Source organism: Lepidochelys kempii, chromosome 8 (genome assembly GCF_965140265.1).
Source record: "Lepidochelys kempii isolate rLepKem1 chromosome 8, rLepKem1.hap2, whole genome shotgun sequence".
NCBI classification, from domain to species: Eukaryota; Metazoa; Chordata; order Testudines; family Cheloniidae; genus Lepidochelys; species Lepidochelys kempii.
In genome coordinates, this window is record NC_133263.1 from 65,972,628 (window position 1) to 65,999,204 (window position 26,577).

General features: G+C 41.5%; 1 protein-coding gene across 2 annotated transcripts in view; it reads right to left on the reverse strand.

Moving 5' to 3' along the window:
* Positions 1 to 26,577, reverse strand: part of KIF14 (kinesin family member 14) — a 106,986-nt gene that overhangs the window by 21,665 nt on the left and 58,744 nt on the right. Inside the window, exon 29 of one of the 2 annotated variants that reach the window (XM_073356779.1) lies at positions 16,550 to 20,385. The exons of the other annotated variant lie outside the window; for it this stretch is intronic. Coding sequence (XP_073212880.1) covers positions 20,003 to 20,385 — 383 coding nt within the window. The 3' untranslated portion in view covers positions 16,550 to 20,002. Of the gene's footprint in view, positions 1 to 16,549; positions 20,386 to 26,577 lie in introns of those variants that run through there. 2 annotated transcript variants of the gene reach the window in all.

Sequence of the window (26,577 nt, forward strand, 5' to 3'; positions counted from 1 at the left end):
TAAGAGTTAGAATGGGCTCAGAACTCAGAGTAAGGAATAGAGACTGTTATAAACTCAGAGCCCCTGTGCCCTCTGCCGCACGGAACAGATTTCAGCCTTGTGTTGACAAACTTGATGTTGAGTATCAAGGAAAGCACTTAGGCAGAAGCCTGGATGCTTGAGATCACACGTGGAAGGATTAAATGCACTTTATGAATATCTCTGAAGTGTCATGTTTAAAACAGAGGGAGATTTTCCAAAAGCACAAAAGGGATTTTGAAGCACAAGTCCCGTTAACTTTTGATGTGACTTGTGGTCCTAAATACCTTTGCTACTTTTAAAAATCTCCCCCATCTATAATAAGTCTGTAACTTACCATGTCCTCCTTTATTCAGCTATCATTCCTTATATGAGTAAACGAGTACATATGTTGTAATGGCGTAGAGTCTTGTGGCAGTATTTGGAGGATTGCCCTGGTTTCCACAAAACTGCATGGGTACTTTCCAATATTCCTGCAATTTATAGAACTTCAACACATGCTTTAGCTGATAATTCCTATTATTTACATAGCATCAACACTAGCACTGTATACAGCATGTTCTGATACACCAGCAAATTGAAGATGGTGAAATAATTACTGTAAAATAGCACAGATCATGGTCAGCAACATTTGTACCATTTACACAGGAACAATACGCCACATAAGAGCCAGGCACTGGAGAGTTGTTTATGCATCCTAGTGAATTTTAGGTTTTTATTAATACAAATGTCTCAAATTATCAGGACCTCAGAACTGACCCAGTTTTCAGGCTAATCCATCTCTCCTACCAGGCCAAAACTCCATTAGATCCAACATGCAATACGCAATGTCATCTCAGTATGTAATGTTGATTTATCACAATAATAGTGGCAAGAAATATATCAGAAGCGCACAGTACATACCTCTGCATTGTGAAGATACACATTACATGGTAGCAAGGAGAACCCCCAAATTTCAGAGTTTGGGATCTACTCAAATACACAGTGTAATATTTGCAGGCACTTCTGTGGGTCCTGTTGAAGACTCGTCAGGTAGCACAAGCATCACCACAAAAAACATTGGCACCGCCTTACCTTTTGTCACACTCTCGGCTCTATGGCCTGTTTGCTCATCCATGTGTCGTGGGGGGACCTAGACAATACGCTTTCTTCCTCCCTTTAGTGTCTGTCTCTGGGATATGGATGGCAGCTCTGCTTCTCCCATCTGGCATCTTTGCAGGCCATCTCCATCTGTCTCAAGTTTACCCTGTTAAAATCCACTTCTGTCATGACTTGCTGTACCTCTGTGGTCTGGTTAGAAGGCCAGTTTTGGGGACAGGAACTGAGGTTACATCTTCCTCTCCCTGCTGTGAAGCACTTAAAGCATGGAGAGAGGAACAATTAGAGAGAGCATGTATGATGGCAAGAGGGACCCAGAACAACAAGTGATCACCTCTAACTCACTAGTTTCCTCTCCTAGCCAAGGTGAGAGCTGCAGTCATCTATTCAGTCCCAGCTGCTTAAGACAGAGCCCAGAATTGGAGTTGCACCCTTATATTCAAACTGAAAATAGAATTGGGTCTCTGCTGTAATAAGCCATAGGTTCAACTTTAAGTATTGTTCTGTCTAATGCATTTATCCCTTTGTGTCTTCTTCCATGTCATGTACAGCACGCTCCTGGCACTCTAAGTATTATTACTGCTCTCAAGATGCACTCAAGTATCTGATCTCAATTTTGGCATTTAACCAGTATCTTTGAAGAGAATTACGCTTGTGAATATCTCAGAGTAATTGCTGACAAGGGTTTAGAAAGTAAGTGTTATAGGGGGAGGTGAAGAGCTGGGCTAACCAGGAGTACAATAAATTAGGCAACCTCTTTAGCTATAAAATTTGAATGAGAAGTAGTTTCTGCACCTCCATCTGACTACCTAGGAAACATCATCATAGCAAAGAGGAAAGATTATCTTGAAATTAAAGCACTGCACTTGGAACAGGAAACCTGGAAACAATTCTTAGTTAATCTGTGCCTCAGTTCCTCATCCGTAAAATGGGGATAACAATACTACTATTTCCTCCTCCTTAGTCTATTTAGATTATAAATTCTTTGGACCAGGGACTGTCTTCTACTACGGGGGCACACGTGAACTAGTACAATAGGGTCCTGATCTCAGTTGAGGCCTCTGGGTGCTACCATAATAAAAATAACAAATGATAATAATATGGTGTCTGACGAATCTGAAAAAGACGTTGTCACGGTTCCTCCCCCACTCTGAACTCTAGGGTACAGATGTGGGGACCTGCATGAAAAACCCCCTAAGCTTATCTTTACCAGCTTAGGTCAAAACTTCCCCAAGGTACAAAATATTACACCTTGGACTGGCCGCTACCACCACCAAACTAATACTGGTTACTGGGGAAGAGCTGTTTGGACGCGTCCTTCCCCCCAAAATATTTCCCAAAACCTTGCACCCCACTTCCTGGACAAGGTTTGGTAAAAAGCCTCACCAATTTGCTTAGGTGACTACAGATCCAGACCCTTGGATCTTAAGAACACTGAACAATCCTCCCAACACTTGCACCCCCCCTTTCCTGGGAAATGTTGGATAAAAAGCCTCACCAATTTGCATAGGTGACCACAGACCCAAACCCTTGGATCTGAGAACAATGAAAAAGCATTCAGTGTTTTACAAGAAGACTTTTAATAAAAAATAGAAGTAAATAGAAATAAAGAAATCCCCCCTGTAAAATCAGGATGGTAGATATCTTACAGGGTAATTAGATTCAAAAACATAGAGAACCCCTCTAGGCAAAACCTTAAGTTACAAAAAAGATACACAGACAGAAATAGTTATTCTATTCAGCACAATTCTTTTCTCAGCCATTTAAAGAAATCATAATCTAACACATACCTAGCTAGATTACTTACTAAAAGTTCTAAGACTCCATTCCTGTTCTGTCCCTGGCCAAGACGACTACAGACAGACACAGACCCTTTGTTTCTCTCCCTCCTCCCAGCTTTTGAAAGTATCTTGTCTCCTCATTGGTCATTTTGGTCAGGTGCCAGCGAGGTTACCTTTAGCTTCTTAACCCTTTACAGGTGAGAGGAGCTTTCCCCTGGCCAGGAGGGATTTCAAAGGGGTTTACCCTTCCCTTTATATTTATGACAGACGTTAAAAATGAAATGAATGGCTATGGTGAGCAGATAGGCAAGTAACATTCCAGAACCAAACTGCAAACTGTTTGGGAGATTTTGCCTCCTTAACCCATCTCCAAACTGGTAGCTGATGCGATTCAGGTTATCATCATTCCTGAGGCTGGTATTTCTAGGAATAAAATCATATCAGAAGCAGATCTGGGAAGAAAAGCCAAGGAGTTTCAACTCTGCTCTCACACCACTTTCCCATCTTTTTTAAATTTGGGCACTCTGTGGCAGAGATGATATCTTCCTCTGTATTTGGAAAATACATAGCACATGGTGGGCACTAATTGAATTTAAATAATTAATAAAAATATCCTCAGTCTGAAGGAATTGTGTTAACAGAGCTGTCGCAGTGGCATGTGACATTCCTTAGCACACTAAAGGACACCCCCTCCTGACCCAAATATAAGAGCTGATCTTGCTTTTTGGCTAAAATAGGAATTCTTATACATTTATGATATAAAAAAAATATGAAAAACCTCAAAGAATATTGCTTCCAGCAGATGAATCACAGACTAAAAACAACAGATAATGTGAACCTAGATATTTGCTTCTTGGGAATATAGGGTACAACAATATGCTCTGAACATTGTGACATTTGGAAATATGGAAGTAATAGAAAGGAGATCAGATGTACAAATGTGCACACTTGTGTACACACACACACAGAGGAATATATGCTTTTTATTTTTTATTTACAAAGAAACATAATGCCACTGGGGATCCATTGCATTCCAGGATTGGATGAATCTAACAAGGGTCTAATAACTCAGTCATAAACTACTATGCAGTATGAATATGGCTTTTATTGACCTCATTTTTGGCTATAAAAAGAACAGCACTATGCTCCCAAGGGAAATGTTGATACATTTTGATTTACGGAAACGCAGACCTGTTCAAGTGCTGTTATGAACAGAAAAGTGACTGTAAAAATGGCACTTTTACTCAACACGTCAGCTCCCTGTGCGTATTCAGTCTATCTTGCATTTTTAGCGGCAAAAATAAGTTTTACTACTTCTTATTCCTGCTGTGACTGCAAAGCCAATGCAGCTATGGGAAAGCAATGGATTCTTATTTGACTCAAACATCATCAACAGAATTGTTAAGTTCCCATTGAATATTCCTTGCAACTGAGTCCTTCCCCACAACAGATATAAGAATACGCAGACCTCCCACAACAGGGAATTTCTGTTATCCATATTTAGGGTCATTATTGTGTGACAGTACCAACTGCCAGCATACTGGTATTACATAGGTTTCATATCCAGAAGCCTAAACACGAGAGAAGCCTTTCAGCAAAAAAATCACATTATTCCCTGATGTCCTAACCAACTTTCTTTGTTATTTAGTGTATCTACAAGATCCTGTCCCCCAAGCAACTATTTTAATATTATTTAATATTTATCCAATGCTGTGAACTTTCATTATTGTCTGCTAATACATTTTACTTTAATGAGAATATAAAATGTTTAAGGATTTCTTTATGAATATTAAAAGGCCAGAGGATTTTTCTCTCTGAAAGCCTGAGTTATCTGACTGCAGAGAAATGAGAAGGAAGAAGAAAAGCACTCTAAAGAGATGTTTTGCATATGTGTGCGCGCATTTGAGAAAAGTGGATCATTGATGTGTAGACTTCTGGATGTAGATGGCTCCTGTGGACGCGTAGATGCTCCTTGAGGACCCAGCATTGGTTGCCTATATCACGTAACATAGAACTATCTTTATTCTTTGGACATCAAAACCTACCACCACAGCATTGCCACTGCAATGTGTCATAAATGTGTTTTATGTATTGTATATCTCACTGAAGTCTCATCTTTCCTGGACCATTGCTGAAAGCTAATAGTATGGAATAAAGTCTAGTCTCAGATACAGTGAAAAAAGGGCCATCAAAAAGAAGAAGTTCACAATAGTGTGTTGGAGTTCCTCGTACTGTAATAGCAGAATTCCAGGACCAGTGCTAGTCTTACTACTAGACCACTCTCGAACTAAACTGCAGGGCTAATCTATGTGAAGGATTCATAGGCAATATGGTAATACATATAATAAATAATTTCTACTTCACCCATCACCATAGTAGCTAAGGGCTGTTCTATACACAGATTCTGGAAATAAGCTATACTGATTTAAGCACCTTTGTACCAATATAATCATGTCTAAACTAGGTGGATTGCAATAGTTTAACTTGTATCAGTTTCTAAATGGATATTGTTAAATTGGTACAAAAACCACATATAGACCAGCCTTATGAGGATACAACATAAGAATTGTCCTAGTGAAGATCAGAAGATGTTGTAGAGTAAAAGTGAACTAAAGAACCTGTGCCTGTAACAGGGGCTGTTCATAAAGATGTCATTAGCCCTGGATTCTATTCCCAGTTCTTCCATTGATTCAGTGTGTAACTGTGCGCAAGTCAGTTAATGTCTCTGTCTCCGTGTCTCCATTTACAAAATGGAGATATTTACACATCTTTGTATAGCACTTTGAGATCTACAGATGAAAAATGCTACACTTTTTTTTATTTGTCTGATTCCCACTGTAGCAACCTCCCACCCTGTTGTGGAGAAAGGGAGACAATCTGATGCTGACTGAGGGACACAAAGTTGGAGCATTGTCTGGCTATTCTGGAAGGAAGACCAGAGACACTAGATGTGGTTTAATTAGGCCGCAACCTTATTCCTAAATGTCTGGGAGTACCCAGCAGAAAAAAGCATACAGCACAGGTAATTTCATAATCATGTACATATAGCAAGAACGGGGAGGCTGCTGCCCTTTACCCATCCTCATCCCCAGCCCACCCACTGCTGGGACCTCACCCCCACCGTTGAATGACGGTTAAGGGGGCTTTTACTGCCAAACCAGTCATAGTAACCCCAACACCCTCCCCCACATTTCCATTACCTTAAAGAATACCTTCTTTAAATCCTTTACCAATCCATTTTATCTGATCACGTATCCCTTCCCTACAGTGTACCTGCATTGAACATCTGCCCCACATTTACAAAGAGTTTGACAATCACAGCCTAAACCCCGTTTCATGTCCACCCCAACTAAGCCTCCAACTCATTGTGGGGAATGCAGAAAACCCCACTTCATCTTGGCCAGTCTGTCAGTGATGGGAAAAGTCCTTCCCAGCCCCTTGAGAAAGGAGCAACTAGGGTAACAACCAGCAGATCATGACAAAATCTGGTATTTAACTACACCCATGAGCGGGAGGTGGGTGCTGCTCTGTCTGGTCCAGGTAAAAGATGGCTTTTTCCAGCGCCAGTGTGGACCTAAACAGTCTCTGCTCTCTTCCGGGAGGAAGATGGGTCAGCATCCCCACGCTCACCTGGTCTGAAGTCACTTCAGCAAGGTAGTCTCTGGCCATCTAACCCTGAAGGGGGGTTCTTTTCCTACAAGCCGGACAACAGCCCTCACCACTTAATGTATGGTTAGGTCATTCCATCTGTGTAGAAGAATGACCAGAGTATATTCATAATCTGTAAAAATTGTGGGAAATTCTCTCCGTACACCATCAGCGCCAAAAAGCATGCCTGCTCTTGATTTAGTAACAAATACAGGACAAAGTTCTTGTGGACCAGACGTGCACACATGTATCTACTTGTGCATGTTACTGATCTGTCTGCAAAACACTCTGCAAATTAAGTGGCAAATAGACCCTTCAAGAAGAGAAATTCCACAACGCCATTCACCTTTTTATGTCAATCTCATTTCATTTCTGTCTTTGGTTAACCCTTTCATCTCATAGGACTGATGTTAAATGCAGACAAAAAATACTTGAACAATCCCATACTACCACAATACAATTAACAACTCAGGTTCTGAACCCTGGTCTAAATTTTTGCAAGCACAGTAATTGACACGTTGGATTACTTCTGGCCCACTTTTATTCAAGGGGCAGAATGTGGATAAATGCAGATTGCTCACTAATCGAGGAATCTCGCTCTCTTCAACTACGCAGACTGCTTCCCATTTATAGTCTCAATCTCCTGAGGAGAATAGCTGAGGCTGGGAAGAGATCCATACAGTTTATCTCAAACGTTTGTAGCTCCAAAGGATAGACTATTTAATTATGATGCAAAGTTAAATTAATGGATGTCTTAATTTACGTTTAGGTAAAGAATAAAGGAAAGGTTACTAAAGATACAGATCTATGTAATAATCTTTCTTGTGAGACTTATACACCGTTGTCTCTGCTCATAATATTTCTGTGTTACTCAATCATTTATAAACTTTTATTTCACCAGGAAAAAAAAACATTTAGAACAAGTTCTTGTTTACAGTAGTGACCTGTCCAAGACTGCTCACAAACTCCTCTATGTTATTTCTTAGCAGGGGGGATGTTATCTAGTGGTTAGAACATGGATTTGTCACCAGAATTCTTGGGTTCTGTTTCCAGCTGTCACTGATTTACTGTGTGAGCGGGTAAAACCTAGACCCCCCAGTATAGCAAACTACTGAAGGACATACTTAAGCACTTTATTGAACAAGGATGACTTAAGCAAGAGCTTAAAGCTAAGCATGTGCTTAAATACTTTACTGAATTGAGTGCTTAACATTTTGAAATCTGATACAAGATGTGATACTGGTGAACAGTCTTTTCTCATAATTATTATAGACATACACAGTCAAGTAATTATGATAGAAACAAAATAGAAAGCAAGAGCACTAGGATTTTTTTCGTATTGTTGTAGTCAGAGTATAAATTCTATACAGTATATTTTTCCATCTAATAGTTGACTGTTCCATGTATACCCTGCTAGTCCATGTAATTACTTGAAAACTATACACAGAAAAGAACCATCCTAATAAAAAATAAAAATACAGGTTTTTACAGAAGCTGCTTTCAGGTATGTTACAAATGTTAACTTTTAGTTGTCGTTAGATTCCCTTCCATGAGGGAGGTTAATACAGACACTTCTTAACAGGCCTTGTAATTAGCATAGACTTGTGAAACACCTCCATCTAGTGGCTAATATGAGAACTACACACTACTGAAATTGAGAGTACAGATGGCCAAGATTTCAGTCCATCATACTGACTTACTAGAGCGTTTGCTATTTGATCAAGCTTTTCCACATCCATAACCATAATATGAATAGCCACATCATCAGCCACCCTTTCTCTACCCTCCCAAAAAACCCCAGCCTACCCAGCAGAGCTTTCTTTAATCCTGTATGGGAAAAGAGCCAAAGGCTCCCTATAGTCCATTCTGGATTTCACTCTGACCAGTCTCATTACGGTAAAGGGGCTGAAGCACTATGAAGAAAAGGGTACTTACTGTAACTGTGTTTTTTTGAGAAGTGATGCAGAGGTGTATTCCACTTGGGTGTGTGCACACCCAGAGCCCGTGAGCCAGACACTTTTGCCTAGCAGTATCTGTAGAGGGGCAGTGCTCTAGCCTTGTGGCTGTGGCCCCTTCCCTAGCTATATGAGGCAGTACTACCCCAACCCCCTCTGTCCTCACCACCCGTGGCTGGAGTCAAAGCTCTATGTGGTTGTAGTCTCACAGCCTCACATTTCATCTTCGGATCATTTATTGTCCATATAGGGCCTTACCAAATTCACGGTCCATTTTTATCAATTTCACAGCCAGACTACTTTAAAATTGGTCAATTTAACCTTTTCAAATGTTTACATCTGAAAGTTCATGGTGTTGTAACTGTGGTGGTCCCAACCCCAAAAGGTGTCAAAGCTGTTGTAGGGGGTTGCACGATTGCTACTCTCACATCTTCGCTGTCTTCAGGGCTGTTATAGTAGCAGTTAGGAACCCTAAACAAGGATCCAACTCCCATTGTGCTAGGCAGCATACGGACAAATAAAAGGAACTGTTCCTGCCCAAGGAGTTTTATAGCCTAGGCAGGTAGACAAGAAGATAGAGGGTGGGGATAAGTTAAAAACCGAACAGACCTTAGTGGGAAAAATGTATTTTTAATGGACGTTTCATTCTGTAGAACCCATCCCAGATAGTGGGTAAATATCTTACAGCAAGCAAATCTGTCCCATGGGCCTGGTACTTAACAACAATGGACTAGCTGATTTGAAGATACAAGAACATGAATGTCAAAGAAGTTAGATATATTTGTTATTGCATTTCTTTTGGGGAGGTCCAAAGGAGCAGGCAAAAGAATATTTCTTGAGCTTTAAGAAAGCAAAAGAAATTCTACTTTATAACTATGGCCTGGTCTACACACAAAGTTGCACCAATTTAAATAAAGGTGTGATGTTAAACTGAATTCATGAAACTCCAGCAACTTTGTGTGTGAACACTCCAATTCAGTTTAAACCTGGCTTAAATTGATTTAGTTTGTCAAATTTAGGCCTGGTCTACACAGCCCTGGTTTATGCTGATATAACTGGGTCCGATAGGAGTAATTTATTTAACAATATAGTTATTCCACTCTAAACCCTGGTATGGACACAATAATAATGGTATAAGGGTGCTTTATACTGATATAACTTATTCCCCCTTCTCGTACAGGGATAATCATATCAATATAAAGCAGCTTGATACTACTATAACAATGTCCACACTAGGGGCACTTTGTACCACTTTAACAGTACCGGTATAGTTGGAAGCAGCACAATTTTCTTGCGTAGACAAGCCCTTAGGATCCTAAATACCTGTGTCATTTTTAAAATGGGTCTTATGAGTCTAATTCACTTAGGTTCTTCTTAAAATGGTATTTATACATTATATATTACAGGGGTAGCCAAACTGACTTGTGAGGCACATGGGGCTCTTTTACCATTAAAGTGCAGCTCGTAGAGCCCCCCACAATCCCATGATTCTCCACCTCCCAGACTGGGTGGGGGGAGCTCGGATCCCTGACTTGCAGCAGGGTGGTGGGATAGGGGCTTCTGCCCAGCAGGAGGAGGGTCTTGGGGCTTCTGCGGGGTGCACATGATGCTGGGGCCTGGGGCTTCAGCAGGAGTGGGGCTGAAGCCCTGAGCCCTGGCAGGCACACGCCGGCTCTCAAAACTTCTGAAAATTGTTGTATGCAGCTCAGAGGGTCAGTAAGTTTGGCCACCCCCATATATTAGAATTAAACTCAATTTACTCTCAGTGGTTGCCTACCATTTACCATACATACCTCATAGAAGCCATGTAAAGATTCATTAGGTAATATTTGTGACATGCTTGAGATATCTGGAAGGGACACACTATACTGCAATACAACATATAACACTTTTCTTATTACAGGTAAATGCCACAAAATTTATAATGCCCTCTAAAAGCAACATTTCTTTTTTCAGATATTCCCCATTTCACATCTTCCCCTCTACCTGAACACCAGTCTGATTGGGGTTTCACCTGGGCTTATCTAATCATTACAGGTAATTCAGAATAAAGGCATCACATTCAAAAAGATATATGTAATATTTCAATCTTTATCTTGTCACAGGAATAGATTCACTTCTTATGGTGCTCTCTGCTCATTAAATGCCAGCCTCTCAGGAGAATGGATGCCTTTTTGGCTCTCTTCTCTTTTCATTGCAAGTCAAATTGATGTGAACATGGACTGGATTTTATGCCATTTCCCATTCTAGCTTCCAATGCTCTCATGAGAATATATATAACAGAGCGCAAAGTAACATTTTCTAAAAATGGCTGACAGTAACAACAAAACTGAATTGATTCTGAGGACAAGGCTGAAAATAACAAATGAGAGACTACACACAATATGAACCTTTTGTGCCAAACACATTGTGGCAGGAACAATCTATTGTTTAAAAAAAACCCACACAACCATTTCTAGCATCATGATCTTACAGTCCTTACTGGAAGCTGCTGGTACAATGAATTACTGATTTAGAAAGAAAAAAAGAAAAAGACAGCCTTTAAAAGTAATAGAACAGTCCTATTTACAGTATATTATGAAATGAAAAAGAGGCAGAGCCCAGTCCACAAAAGCTTAGTGTTGTATTTGGCGAGATGAAGTAGCTGTAATCTCCTCTTTTACCTGTGGGTGCCATTACTGAACCAAAGGAAAGTAAAGCTGCAACTTGCTGATTCACCTCATCTTCAATATTCTTAGGGATCAGTGAGTGCATTAATGGTTTGCCCTAATTTGAAAACCTTGCTGAGTGTTCTATAAAAGGTGTGATTATAACTGGTCTTTTTATAAATGTGTTTGTGTGCTGTACTTTTACAGAGAAAAAGCAAAATATTTTAAGATACATATGGAGTCACCTGAAACCAATCTGGTGTTGATGCTCAGAGTTCTCTTCCAGCTAAAATGAATCGACACCTGAGAGATCACAACACTTGACTTCAGAAATACAGTCCACATGTCAAAAAATTTTAAGTGGCCTTTTCAGGCACAGTAGGCCAGAATCATGATTGGTTTAACTCCCCTGATTTCTTTGGAGTTACACCAGAGATTAATTTGTCCCTTGATGTCTTTTTGCTGTAGTTCAGCTCAGGTCATGTTATTACCAGCTAAGATGATGTCAGGGTCTGTAATTTTAATAAGGTTTTCTTGAAGTTAAAGGGAAAGTATTAGTACTACCATTAGCAGAATTATAAAAAGAGCAAAAAGAATGAGGAGTACCTGTGGCACCTTAGAGACTAACAGATTTATTTGGGCATAAGATTTCATGGGCAAAAACCCACTTCATCAGATACATGCAGTGGAAAATACAGGAGGAAAATAGATATAGATACAGAGAGAGAGAGAATGAAAAAATGGGGGTTGCCATACCAACTCTAACAAGACTAATCAATTAAGGTGGGCTATTATCAGCAGGAGAAAAAAAAACTTGTAGTGATAATCAGGATGGCCCATTTCAAACAGTTGACAAGAAGGTATGAGTAACAGCAGGGGAAAAATTAGCATGGGGAAATAGTTTTTAGTTTGTGTAATGACCCATCCACTCCCAGTCTTTATTCAAGCCTAATTTAATGGTGTCCAGTTTGCAAATTAATTCCAGATCTGCAGTTTCTCGTTGGAGTCTGTTTTTGAAGTTTTTTGTTGAAGAATTGCGACTTTTAAGTCTGTAATTGTGTCCAGGGAAGTTCAAGTGTTCTCCGACTGGTTTTTGAATGTTATTTATGTGGTTTTTGAAATTGTGGAAAAGCAGCATCACTTGCCCCACAACCTCAGCCGTGCAGAACAAAACACCATCCACAGCCTCAGGAACAACTCTGACATCATAATCAAAAAGGCTGATAAAGAAGGTGCTGTCACCATCATGAATAGTTCGGAATATGAACGAGAGGCTGCTAGGCAGCTCTCTACCACCACATTCTACAGGCCATTATCCTCTGATCCCACTGAGGGTTACCAAAAGAAACTACATCTGCTCAAGAAACTCCCTGAAAAAGCACAGGAACAAATCTGCACAGACACACCCCTAGAACTCTGACCAGTGGTATTCTGCTACCCAAGATCCATTAACTTGGTAATCCTGGATGCCCCATTATCTCAGACATTGGCACCCTGACAGCAGGACTGTCTGGCTATGTAGACTCCCTCCTCAGGCCCTACACTACCAGCACTCCCAGCTACCTTCGAGACACCACTGACTTCCTGAGGAAACTACAATCCATTGGTGATCTACCAGAAAACACCCCCCTGGCCACTATGGATGTACAAGCCCTCTACACCAACATTCCACACAAAGATGGACTACAAGCCATCAGGAACAGTATCCCCGATAATGTCATTACAAACAGGGTGGCTGAACTTTGTGACTTTGTTCTCACCCACAACTATTTCACATTTGGGGACAATGTATACCTTCAAGTCAGCAACACTGCTATGGGTACCCTCATGGCCCCACAGTATGCCAAAATTTTTATGGCTAACTTAGAACAACGCTTTCTCAGCTCTCATCCTCTAACGCCCCTACTCTACTTGCGCTACATTGATGACATCTTCATTATCTGGACCCATGAAAAAGAAGCCTTTGAGGAATTCCACCAGGATTTCAACAATTGCCATCCCACCATCAACCTCAGTCCACACAAGAGATCCACTTCCTGGACACTACAGTGCTAATAAGCGACGGTCACATAAACACCACCCTATACCAGAAACCTACTAACCGCTCTGCTTACCTACAAACAAGATCTCGTTCTTAAAACTACAATACCCACCTGCTGAAGTGAAGAAACAGACTGACAGAGACAGAAGAGTACCCAGAAATCACCTACTACAGGACAGGCCCAACAAAGAAAGTAACAGAATGCCACTGGCCAACACCTTCATCCCCCAGCTAAAACCTCTCCAGCGCATCATCAAGGATCTACAGCCTATCCTAAAGGACGATCCCTCACTCTCACAGATCTTGGGAGACAGGCCAGTCCTCGCTTACATGCAGCCCCCCAACTTGAAGCAAATACTCACCAGCAGCCACACAACTAAAACACTAACCCAGGAACCTATCCTTGCAACAAAGCCTGTTGCCAACTCTGTCCACATATCTGTTCAAGGGACACCATTATAGGACCTAATCACATCAGCCACACCATCAGGGGCTCATTCACCTGCACATCTACCAATCTGATATATGGCATCATGTGCCAGCAATGCCCCTCTGCCATGTACATTGACCAAACTGGACAGTCTACTCAAAAGAATAAATGGACACAAATCAGACATCAAGAATTATAACATTCAAAAACCAGTTGGAGAACACTTCAACCTCCCTGGACACTCAATTACAGTCCTAAAAGGGGCAATTCTTCAATAAAAAAACATCAGAAACAGACTCCAATGAGAAACGGCAGAACTGGAATTAATTTGCAAACTGGACACCATTAAATTAGGCTTGAATAAAGACTGGGAGTGGATGGGTCATTACACAAACTAAAAACTATTTCCCCATGCTAATTTTCCCCCTACTAACAAGTTTCAGAGTAACAGCCGTGTTAGTCTGCATTCGCAAAAAGAAAAGGAGTACTTGTGGCACCTTAGAGACTAACCAATGTATTTGAGCATAAGCTTTCGTGAGCTACAGCTCACTTCATCGGATGGCTTATGCTCAAATACATTGGTTAGTCTCTAAGGTGCCACAAGTACTCCTTTTCTTTTTTCCCCCTACTGTTACTCATACCTACTTGTCAACTGTTTGAAATGGGTCATCCTGATTATCACTACAAAAGTTTTTTTTTCCTCCTGCTGATAATAGCCCACCTTAATTGATTAGTCTTGTTAGAGTTGGTATGGTAACCTCCATTTTTTCATGTTCTCTGTGTATATAGATCTATCTTCCTACTGTATTTTCCACTGCATGTATCTGATGAAGTGGGTTTTAGCCCATGAAAGCTTATGCCCAAATAAATTTGTTAGTCTCTAAGGTGCAACAAGTACTCCTCGTTCTTTTTGCTGATATAGACTAACAGCTACCCCTGTAAAAAGAGCAGTTACAGTCTCAAGGTGAGAGAAATTCCAATCTAAACAATGTTGCAAAAATAATACTCCACTTCTCATTTCTGTGCAAAATTCAAAAAAAACAAACAAAACTCCCCTTTGTTTATATTAATGGTTCTTTCGCCTGCATCCAAGGAACATAGCAGTGCCTTCCCTGACTGTGGGCCATGATTTAGGAAGGCCCTGTATGTGCCAATATGTTTCAGCACAGACTTTAGGTTTGGAAATACAAAAGCAAGGGAGAACTACAGGACCAGAAATGAATAATCTTTGTATTCAGTACAGCCAAATACTGTCCTTTTTCTGCCACAAGGGACTCAAACTATTAATGCTTTTATTAATGCATGGACATATGGAGGTACTTAAGTTCCCTGATTATACCACGTCCAGTGTGATGTGGGTGAGTCTACTAAGCCCTTCATAGTCATATAGTGTTGGGTGGAGAAGGAAGAGTGAGTCTTGATTAACAATAGTTTTATAATCTGCAGCTAGGCCAGGTACTATAGACATGTATAATTTAAAAAAAATTTAAGGTGAAATTCATCCTTGAGCAAACAGCATACACAAGGCCCTATGCACCACTTATGCCTCACACCCTTAAAAGTGATGCACAGGGCCTTGTAGGGGCCTACTGCAGAGCGGTCAACCTCACCCCATGCCTATGTGGATTTGGTAGTATTTAAGATGAGAACCTACCAGTATACATTAGAACCAGGGTATTAGCATGGTGCAGGATTGCTCACACAGCTCTGCTAGTCCCTTTTTGTCTTCATCTGCATCACCCATAGTATTGAGCCTACCTAGAGAACAGCAACTGCACTGAACTATAAGGTGGTTTTGTGATCTACATGCATCCGGCAGGGAACGTTAAGACAATAAGGATGCTGATGTAAACAGCTGCATCACTAGACTGCAAACAATATTCCCAGCTGATGATACAGCCGTTCATTACTCTCTCTCATATACTACCCTGTCCCTCTGCCCCCTCACCCAGAGCTGAGAGAGAAACAGAAAATTGGTCAGGTAGATTCAAGGCCCAACCCAGCCAGGGATCTCAGAGGACAACACAATCACAAAAACAAGACTAACTATGCCTATTTGAGCATAAGCTGTAGCTCATGAAAGCTTATGCTCAAATAAATTGGTTAGTCTCTAAGGTGCCACAAGTACTCCTTTTCTTTTTGCGAATACAGACTAACACGGCTGTCACTTATATGCCTATTTTGCTTTACATGTAGCTGATCTTACAAAGGCCTGGTGCATTATGTTACCTTCTGCATCACAGAAACAAAGGAGAAAATAGCGGTCTCTACTTCATTCCTGCGATATATCAGGCAGGCTATACCCATATAGACATCTCTCTTGACCTAAACCTTACCCACCCTCTAGGTTTACCGCTGTTTAATAAGACACCATTCATAGCTACATCAGTCCATCCCAAAATCTGCCTGCCAGGATCCAAACTCCTTAACATCCATAGATTGACCCTAAACCCCTCTCCCTGATGATATATTACACCAATACATTACTAGAGTCACAGCTACCTTGATGATGTATAAATGCAATATGTCCTGAGAACACTAGTTCACCCTGATGACATACAGTATAATTGCAATATATAACCTAAAAGTAAAGCAGTTTGGTGATGTATAACTGTAACAAGAGATTTAGTTAAGATAATGGGCTAAACCAAACACAGCACTAACGTACTGTGTTGTTTTTTTTGCCTAGCATCAGCATATTGGCCAAAGTTTCACTTTCCCCACCATAGCAAAATTTGCTGTGTCAGTTGTCTACATGATTGCTGTCCTCTCATACCATTGGTGACTGCATTTTAGAAATGCTACATATTAGGTTTGCAAAAGGATAACTCCAGTACAGACATACTGGGCCTGATTTTCAGAGATGCTAAGCACTTGTAGCTCCCCTTGACTTTAGTGGGAATTGTGGGTGCTCAAAATGCCCTGTCCTAGCTATAGAATTTCTGACAAGATAAGAAACTTTTCCCAGAGAAAGGAATCTATTATCGAGCTGTCAAACAAACAAGGATTTAATTAGCTTCCCAGACGTGCCATGGAAAACCTTCCAGGAAGGTTTTGCCATGTGAACTTGAGACTACAATAAAGCCACCAATCTTGGCTCAAAAAGTAAAAAGCTTGTGTATTATTACATTGAACTGAGATCTGATTTCATCATACACTAACTTACAGTATTACTTCGAACTCTGTCTCCCCAACCCGCATCTGTGTAACGATACTGTGTGTTAACAGAGACAAAACTAAAGAACCTTGTTTCAGTGTGAAATAGTCCCCCTAAAAAAACACCCCAGACATTTGATTTGTTTAGCTTTCTGTGGAATATTTTATCATTTTGCAACACTATTATGTTCTCAGCAGGTGTACCATAGATAGGTCTCAAAGCAACTATAAAAATGGAAACTAATAGGATGTTTACTAGTGTCTTAAATTATAGCAATTTTGATCTCAGTTCAACAATCTGATTCTACTGTTTACAATAGTTTACAGTTATATACACAGTACATGATTCTGAACAGCAAATTACATTTTTAAAAGTTCAGTCAAATACAAAATAGCACTTTTTCACAAGGTGTAAACATATGTTTGATTCCGCTTTTTGATTTTTTAAAGCCACACAAAGGTTCCTAATAGCAGATTATGTCAAACTATGAATAAACTTTTACATTTCTTCTCAATGAAAATGGAAAGTGATTAACTGAGTCAATATCACATTTTATGTGATACAATGACAAATGCTCCTAGCAATAAAAATGTTCTGTTAATGTTTCTGAAAAACACATTGACAAAACATAACTGCACTGCAAAACATTTCTGGAAAAGATATTAAATTATATGAATTTTAAGGAGAGTACTGTATGTGCACTACAAACTGAAGCAAAGCTTTTATTTCCCCAATAGCAAAGACCAGAGAAATACAGTTTATACAGTGGTTGCCAAAATCACTGAATTACTGTTCACAAAATATTTGGACAAAATTTAAAGTGGAAAACAAAAATTTCTAGTTGACAAAACAGGTGATTGATTTTCTAGTCACTTAACTTACAGCCAATTTTTCAGGTCACTTAGTGTTCCAGTTGCTGTAGTATAAAATCACATTTTGCAGATCTTTTACTTCATTCAAGAGGACTTCAAGAAATGACTGCAAAAGGAGTGCATTTTATCCTTTTACTGGCATATAGTATATTTGCTTGCTTATTATATAACTACAGCTTCCCAAATACAAAAACCTCATCCTATAATAATTCTTAACATCCAATTACTAAAGTCACAGGGGATAAGTTTTTTATATTGTTATTGTCTTTTTGTTCACTTATATCACTTAAATGAGGATAATTTCTGGTGTACTCAGACTTTACTACTTGCTGTGTGAAATTCTAGCCTCACTTAAGTCAATTGGAATTTTGCCATTGACTTTAATGGGGCCAGGATTTCACCTGCTCTGTCCAAAGTTGGATAGCACCATTTCTGCTCCATCACACTATAACCAAATAAAGCATTGACTAACAAGACCAGGTGAAATGCTGAGAAAGGAACAAAGAACAAAAATGGCATGGATCTGGTGACTGAATTTAATCAAGAGAGGTAATTATCTTTGAGAGGAAGTTTTACATTCCAAAAGGGAGTGTGGGGGGAATCTATCAAGAGACACGCTATCCCTGAATACTTGGTTGAAAGGTTTGACAACAGGCAGTAAATGTCACTCATTACTAGGATGGACAACACCACTGAGCAAATCAGTTGCTCTGATTAGAACATGTTGTGTTATGATCTCTCAGTTCCAAGTGTTCAAGAACAAACACTTCTCAAATGCACCATTATCCTTGATTTTCACAGCAATCATTAGCTCTACCTAGGAGTACTATAGCTTTTTTAAACTACAGCCAACTCAAAAGGGGTGTGGGAAAGGAGAAAAGCTGCTTATCCGTTTGACACATTGTAGCCTAGATTTAGTCCACGTTTGCTTCTATTACTCTAGCTATTATAAAAAATGAAATAGTCTCAAAGGTATCTGCTTTTATCCTTGCAGAGAATCACAACTGAGTATTTCACACAAAGGAACAAGGAAGTAAACACTATAATAAGTGATCTGAGAACAAGTCACCAAGATATTCTTATAAATCTTTCAACATTAGTACAACTAGGGCCAGACTGTAGCTAGCCAAAGCTCCCAGAAGCAGCCAATATCAGTTGGGATGCAGTGGGCTAGTCTAGTGACTGGTGTAGAGGAGAAGATAGCCATGTCCTCAACCACTTTGGTAAGCCCATTGCCAGCATTGGACTGAGAGGGAAAGACCCTCGCCCCACTGAAGTCAATGGAATCAGGATTTCACCCAGAATCCTTGCTTTTCCTGAAGTCTGAGATTCTGCCCTGTACCTATGCAGGAGCATGAGGTTCTGGGAAAGATGCCTTGTATCCTTCCCTCTCCTTTGTGCACCTGCAAAGAGCTAGGCTCAACCTGGCCTTAAGATTTCAGTATGAACATATTAAGTGTAGGCTGCATGTCAACATAATTCTCAGCTGCCTCACATGGTGACTTATTTGTATATTTGAAAAGTGTTATGCCTCTAAACTTCTATGCATAGCACTAAAAATGATTTAAAACCAAGGAAAATTGTTTTTTGTTATATACTTTGAAACATGAATCATTATAGTCAATCTGCATTAATGTTATCTGAGCTCTGTAACCCCCGCCGTTACTCCGAGGGATTATAAACCTATTATCCCCTTAAATGTGTGTTTACCCAATAATTTTTGTAGCCTTTCACATCTTTCCTAAGAAAACAGATACCAAAAACCTCTCTCAAAAATACTAAAGCTGGCAAACCAAAAATAAAAAAGCCAGGAAATATAGTGGTAAGGATGACACTGCACCCTTAATAAATCATCATGCATTAAAGTGAGGCTACATTATGAATGGAGGATAAAGTGCCCATTTTTAACACTGAATTTCCTAGCTTTTCTCAATAATTTTGTTTTATTTACATATTATTCTTGGACTAGATTTTAACCCACTGTCTGGTTACTTCTTGTACGTTGCTCTATAATTTACTACAGTTAGATATAGGTTTGAATAAAAATACTCACACGTTTGTACTTTTCTTAAGTGTAAGTCTAATGTAAAGTCTTCTGGATTTACATTTGTTCCTGTGCAATTCAATGTACCATATCTTCTTGTACCCCAAGTCCTCTACTTTCACACAACACTGTCCATGCTCTTGATAAAATTACCAACACATTTCAACCTTCCGAGATATATTATTTTTCCTTCTCAACCCCCCCCCCAAAAAACAGATGCCCTCCTTGTCTCTCTTTCATTAAAAAAAGATAGCTCATAATGTTTACTTTTTCCTACATGCAGGAGTCTACTATATTTAATGCCTTAATTTTATACCCACTGTATCCCACTGGATGAAAGTTTCTCTGAACTTGTAGCTGAAGGCTGAGGTTTATATTCGCATTTTGGAACCCCTTTCTGTTTCCAAGTAGATTCACCAGTTTCAAGCTGTTTTTCTTCAGTCTTGCTATTTTGCATACAAATGGTCTGAGATGCCAATGAATTATGTCCTTGTTCAAGTTCAAAACTTATAATGAGTGACTTTGCGAGAGAATCCAATTCAGAAGTGACCATAAAAGACTTGGTTGTTCTGTGAGGACTGTTTGCTGAAGCAGAAGGCAAGCTAAATAAAGTGCAGTAATTATTAAAATGCCCAACTAAGATGCAAATCTTTTCTGTATAGCTTCTGAGTTGAGTTGTATTTCTGTATGATCCTGTGGAGTACAAAAGCAAAAAGAACCAATGCTACTACTTTGCTAAGCAGCATGTGACTTCCATGCACATCTTTTCTTTCATTTCTGTTAGAAACAATACCGTATTTTGAAAGTATGTTAGTAAATCTATTGTGAGACTATGACGTTAACATGAGGAGTCAGTTGGGGAAAAAAAAGGCTCAAGACTTTGCCTATAGTCTCAGGCTGACGCAATCAGCAGGTATTCCTATAATCCAAAAGAAGCTAGTGGGAGTTTTCTGTAACATGATCAGCAGTGAAATGGTTAAAATTTGACATTTCGTTTTTTTTAATTAGGCTTCAGAATCAACAATGAATTGATATGAATGGAATAAAGATATTGTTTTAGTCTGTCTCTAGACTCAGTAGGATAGCATCCTATTGGTTCACTATTTGTAAAGTTCTTTCCTCAACCATGTGTAGTAACAAAACTTATTTTTTTTCATATGAATCTTTAAATTCTTCAAGAGCCACCAAAGAAATGCTGATATAGTCCACCAGATCAACCTAGAGTATCATGGGAACAATGGTTTTAATTTGCTTATTTGTGCCTGGTCCCTTACCCTGTAACTTATATGACAGAAAATTAAACATAAGGAAGGCTGGATGCAAAGGAAAGTTACCTTAGGATTATCAGGTCACGTGAAACCAGGAATGTGAAAACACAGTAATTAACTATGTCAGCAGTTGTAAATGACTTAAAACTTGTAAATTCTCTTTCTTATTAATGTTGAAGTGATGGAACAAATACTTTAAATTCTGTTAAAGGTGACCTGCTTCTTTATGCCTGGAACTGTTTTTTCAACAAAAAGTTTTTCTCCTACTTGTCATCACCTTACAAATTCAACTCTAGTTTACCCTTTTCCTAAAAAAATTATATTGGTGACTGGAGAACTAGTACATTTATGACACCCTTGTTATTAAAAGAAAAAATTTTGTTCGGGGGTGTTGGGGGGGAAGGGTGAGATATTAATCAGACAGTTTAAAATATTGTTATTGTTAAAACCTATTTAACTTGAATGCCTAACAAAGAGTGGGAAGAGAAGATTTCATTAAAGATTCAACACTGTGTTCCTCCAGGTAAGGGCTGAGGAAGACCCCAAATCACTTCCAGAAGACACGAGAAACAAGGAAGATACTGATAGGCACAGGAAACGGTTACTTACTGTAAGTATGGTTCTTTGAGAGGTGATTCAGACATTTATTCCACTTAAGTATGTGCACACCGAGCTCACCACAGCTGGAGTTTGCCTAGCAGCACCCTTAAAGGGGAAGCGCTTCTACCTCATGGCCGTAGCCCTTCCCCTAGCTACACGAAGCAGCACTGCCCCGACCCTCCTCAGTTCCTTTGCACCGAATGCCCAGAAACAAGATTCTGATGCAGAGGGGATGGAAGGTGGATTGAGGAATACAAGTCTGCATCACATCTCAAAGAACCACAGTTATGGTAAGTAACTGTTTCTTCTAGTAGATGCAGACATGCATTCTACTTAGGTGACTCACAAGCAGTACACCTCCCACTGCCCTGGAAGCAGGGCTCAAAGTCTACCTAAACAAGGACTGCAGGGAAAAAAGGACTTACCAAAGCCTGCATCCACCCTGGAAGGCATAATGGTTGTGGCATAATGGTTCATGAATGTATCGACAACCACATAGCAGCCCTACGTCCAATATGGAAATGTCACTGACGAATGCTACAGACGTTGCTTGCACGTGCTGTTGGGGCATAAAGTAAGCTATTTCATATGCAGTCCTGATACCGGATATTACCCATTTGGACGTCCTCTGTGAAGATTCTGTTTGACCCTTCATGTAATCTGCATATGATGCAAACAAATGAGGCAAAGCACAAAACAGTTTAGTCCTGTCCACATCGAAGGCTAGACATTGCCTGACACCTAAGGTGTGTAGATGCTGCTTATCTATAGATGAATGCTGCTTAGGAAAGAATACTGGTAAATAGACCACCTTGTTCAAATGAAATTGAGAAACCACTTTAGATAAAGATTTTGGGTGTGGCTGTAAAGTCACTTTGTCTTTGGAGAACTGTGTATAAGGAGGCTCTGCCCTCAGAGACTGCAACTCTCATTCTCTGTGTGGATGTTATTGCTACCAGGAATGAAATTTTCTAACACAATGGCAAAAAGGGACAACATGCCAGAGGGTCAAATGGAGATTATATTAAGGCTGCAAGGATTGAGTTAAGGTCCCACAGAGGAATTGGCTCCCGGGCTGGAGGGATGTAGATGAAGGAGCCCTTTTAAGAATTTTGATACCATGGCACTGGAGAAGACTGATCTTCTCTGAATGGGGGGGGAATAAAATGCCAAAAATTGCTACCAGATGCGCTTTCAATGAACTAAACACAAGCCCCAGCTGAAGGTGCAGCAGGTACTCCAAAATGTCCTGGATAGAATCCAAGCAATGCTGGCCTCCTCAGGCTAGTGACCACAGTGAAATGGAAGTGATTTTCAGCAACAGGCCATCCTGGTGGAGGGTTTTCTACTGTTGAGGACAACTTTTTGAACAGCCACTGAACACTGCTCTTCCTCCTCATTCATCCATGCCACGTGATGCAGGGACTTGAGTGCAGGATGCAAGGCACAGACTTGGTTTTGAGTGAGTAAGTTGGGATGGAGAAGAAGCAGAATGGGAGGCTGACTAAACAGTGCAAGAAGGCCAGAGAAAAAATGGTTACCTACCTTTCGTAACTGTTGTTCTTCAAGATGTGTTGCTTATGTCCATTCCAATTATGTGAGAGTTTTCCACATGTACAATAGCCAGAAGGTTTTCCCCCTTGTGGTACCTGTGGGGTTGGTTCAGGTGCTCCCTAGAGTTGCACTTCCATGGCGCCATATATAGGGTCCTGCCGACCTGCTGTCTCTTCAGTTCCTTCTTGCTCTGACAGAAGGGTAGGTGGGTGGGTCTTGGAATGTCGATTACGAAAGACAGGTAACTGTTTTTCTTCTTCAAGTGCTTGGTCATGTTGACTCCCAATCAGGAACTTGGAGGCAGCAGCAGAGCTCATGGGTTCACTGGTTGAAGCACCGCTCTGCTGAAGTCTGCATCGTCCCTAGTCTGCTAGGTAATGGCGTAGTGAGAAGTAAGAGTGTGGATTGAGGACCATGTTGCAGCCTTGCAGATTTCCTGGGTCAGAACCTGGACCAGGAATGCCGCTGAAGATACCTGCTTGGAAGGTCTGGCATGCCAGACGGACTGCCCTCAGCTCTCTGACATTGCGGTGAAGTGAGAGCTCTGCTTAGGACCAGAGGCCCTGAGGTCCCCCAGATGCGCTCCCCACCCCATCATTGACACGTCCATGACCAGGGAAAGTGATGGTTGAGGTCCGGAGAAGAGAATCCCCGCACACAGAACTTGCAGGTTGAGCCACCATAGGAAAGACTTGAGAACCGTCCAGGAAAGTTGACTACATTGCTAGACTGTCCTGGTTTGGTCAATACACCGATGGCTAGCCACATCTGAAGGGGTTGGAGTCTCCGTCTGGCATGCTACGCTACGTAAGTACAGGTGGCCATGTGACCAAGGAGCTTCAGGCAATTCCTTACTGTAGTGGTAGGAAATTGTCTGAGATCTTGTAAGATGTTGCATAGGCTCTGAAACCGTGATTCCATTGGGAATGCTCTAGCCTGTCTGGAGTCCAACACTGCCCCTATGAACTCTGTCATCTGTGTGGAGGATAGTGTTGAGTTCTGCACATTCATTAGTAGGCCAAGCTCATTGAAAGTTGATCTTATCAGGTTTACATGCGCCTCCACTTGTGTTCTGGAGTGGCCCTTGATCAGCCAGTCATTGAGGTACCTGCACCTGGTGCTTCTGCAAGAAAGTGGCCACAACTGCCATGCACTGGGTCAACACCCAAGATGCTGCTGACAGGGAGTACCGTGAACAGATAGTGATTGTGGTTCACCACAAACCTGAGAAACCTTCTGGGAGACAAGGTTATGGATATATGAAAGTATGCGTCCTTCAAGTCAAGGACTGCATACCAGTCCCCAGATCCAGAGAAGGGATAATGGAGGTCAAAGAAACCATGTGGAACTTCAGCTTCTTCATAAACTTGTTGAGGTTTGGCAGGTCTAGGAGACGTCTGAGACCACCTTTGGCTTTCGGGATTAGGAAATAACAGGAGTAGAATCCTTTGCCCCTTAGCTCCCGAGGAACCTCCTCCACCACTCCTGCTCTTAGGAGCAACTGCACCTCCTGAATTTGAAGATGATCATGAGAGAGGTCCCTGAAGAGGGTCCGGAGAAAGAGGATGGGAGGGAGCTGAACTGGAGAGAATATCACAGTTCTACCATGTGAAGCACCCAGCGATTTGACGTGATCTGGGCCCACACATGGTAGAAGTTGGACAGTCAGCACAAAAAGGATTGGATCATTGGATATGGTGTTTGAACTGGTGCATTGCCCTCGGGTGCACCAGTTCAAAAGGTTTATTTTTGTCCAGAGGGCTGTTTCACCTGCCCAGAGCCCTGAGATGAAGGAGGAGGCCTCCTCCTGTGGTTTCTATTATACATTTTAGAATAGTCCTGCCTATTCTGAGGTTAGTAGAATCAAGGCGGGGGCTTAAAATGGTCCTTGCCAGGGTGTGAAGGTCAAGGGAACTGAGAGTGGCTCTTGAGTCCTTAAGGCTACGAAGCCACAAGTCCATTTGCTCAGAGATGGTCTGTTGGACCTCATATGGGAGCCCTGATGCTTGCAGCCAGGAGCTCCTTCTCATGGCCACTGCTGAAGCCATGGTCCAAGTGGCTGAATTGGCAACATCCAGGACTGCCTGTAGTGAAGCCTGTGCCACAAGCCTACCCTCTACCACTACGGCAGAAAACGCTGCCATTGAGTCCTCTGGCAGAAGCTCCATGAACTTTGACATAGCCCCATAGGAATTGAAGCTACACCTGCTGAGGATCGCCTGTTGGCTCGAAATCTGAAGCTGGAGCCTCCCAGTAGAACAGACTTTCCTCCCGAAGAGATCCAGTTTTTTCATGTCTCAGGCTTTAGGTGAGGATCCTTGGTGCCTTTGACGTTCACATTTGTTCACTGCTGCCACCACTAAGGAGTCCAGTGGTGGGTGTGAATAAAAATGTTCAAACTCTTTAGAGGGGGCAAAGTACTTCCTCTCTGTCCTTTTCGCTATTGGGGGCATGGAGGTGGGGGTCTGCCACAACGTTTTGGTGGTATCCTGTGTGGTCTCTATGAGTGGCAGGGCTACTCAGGAGGGTTCCCAGGGGGCCAGGATGTCTATCATGGGGTCCGAGGACTCAGACCCCTCCTCAAGCTGAAGCCTCAGGTTCTGGGCCACTCTCTTCAGGAGTTGTTGGTGGACCCTACCTTCCTTGAGTACAGGAGCTGTGGAGGTTCCGGCCACTGCTTTGTCTGGCGATGATGAGGCTCTAACGGGGACCAGCTCTTTCTATAATGCCGAGAGGATTGCACGGTACTGGGTCTTCCAGTGCAGCATGGGGTGGCTAGTCCTGCACCAAGGGAGGTGGAGAAGATATGAGGGTTTCCAAAGCCACCGACACCGAACTCCTGGAATAGGACCCCTGGCTTTAATAGAATGGCCAGGGGGTCCAAAACGACCATTGGGCTGGAGCCTGCCACTGCGCAGGCTATGGCATGGGGGAAAATTGCTGTCTCTCCCTGTCTGACCTCGAGCGTCTGCGCTCCAATTTGTGCCGGCTCTGCCTGGACACAAAAGGACTCCACCTCCAATTGTGAGGACTTGCTCTGAGAGGACCATGGGGAAGCAGTGCCACCGGTGCAGGGGAGCAGTGCCAGGACATTGGGAACCAGTGCGATTCCACTGCCAGTCTGCTGCCTGAAAGTAACGGGGATCAGTGCTGAGATGATTGTGACCAACGTGATTTGCCTCTGGATGGCACCGAGGGTCTTGGGGAGCCGTTGCTTTTGAGCTTGGTGCCCGATCTTGCCTGGGCGTGGAAGTGTTGCCGTGAAGGCAATGAGCTCTCTTGCTGCCTCAAAAGGTCTATGGCATGGAGGGCAGCTCCAAAGCCTCTCTGCGACTCTCCCAGGAGGGGAGTCCTGCAGAGCTGAACTCGACTGACCCCTTGTTGGGACACGGGTCTCATTGCGCTTGAGTCTTTCCGTCCTGGTCTTAGTGTGGGTGAATGTCCCCTATTTGGCTTTGTCTTC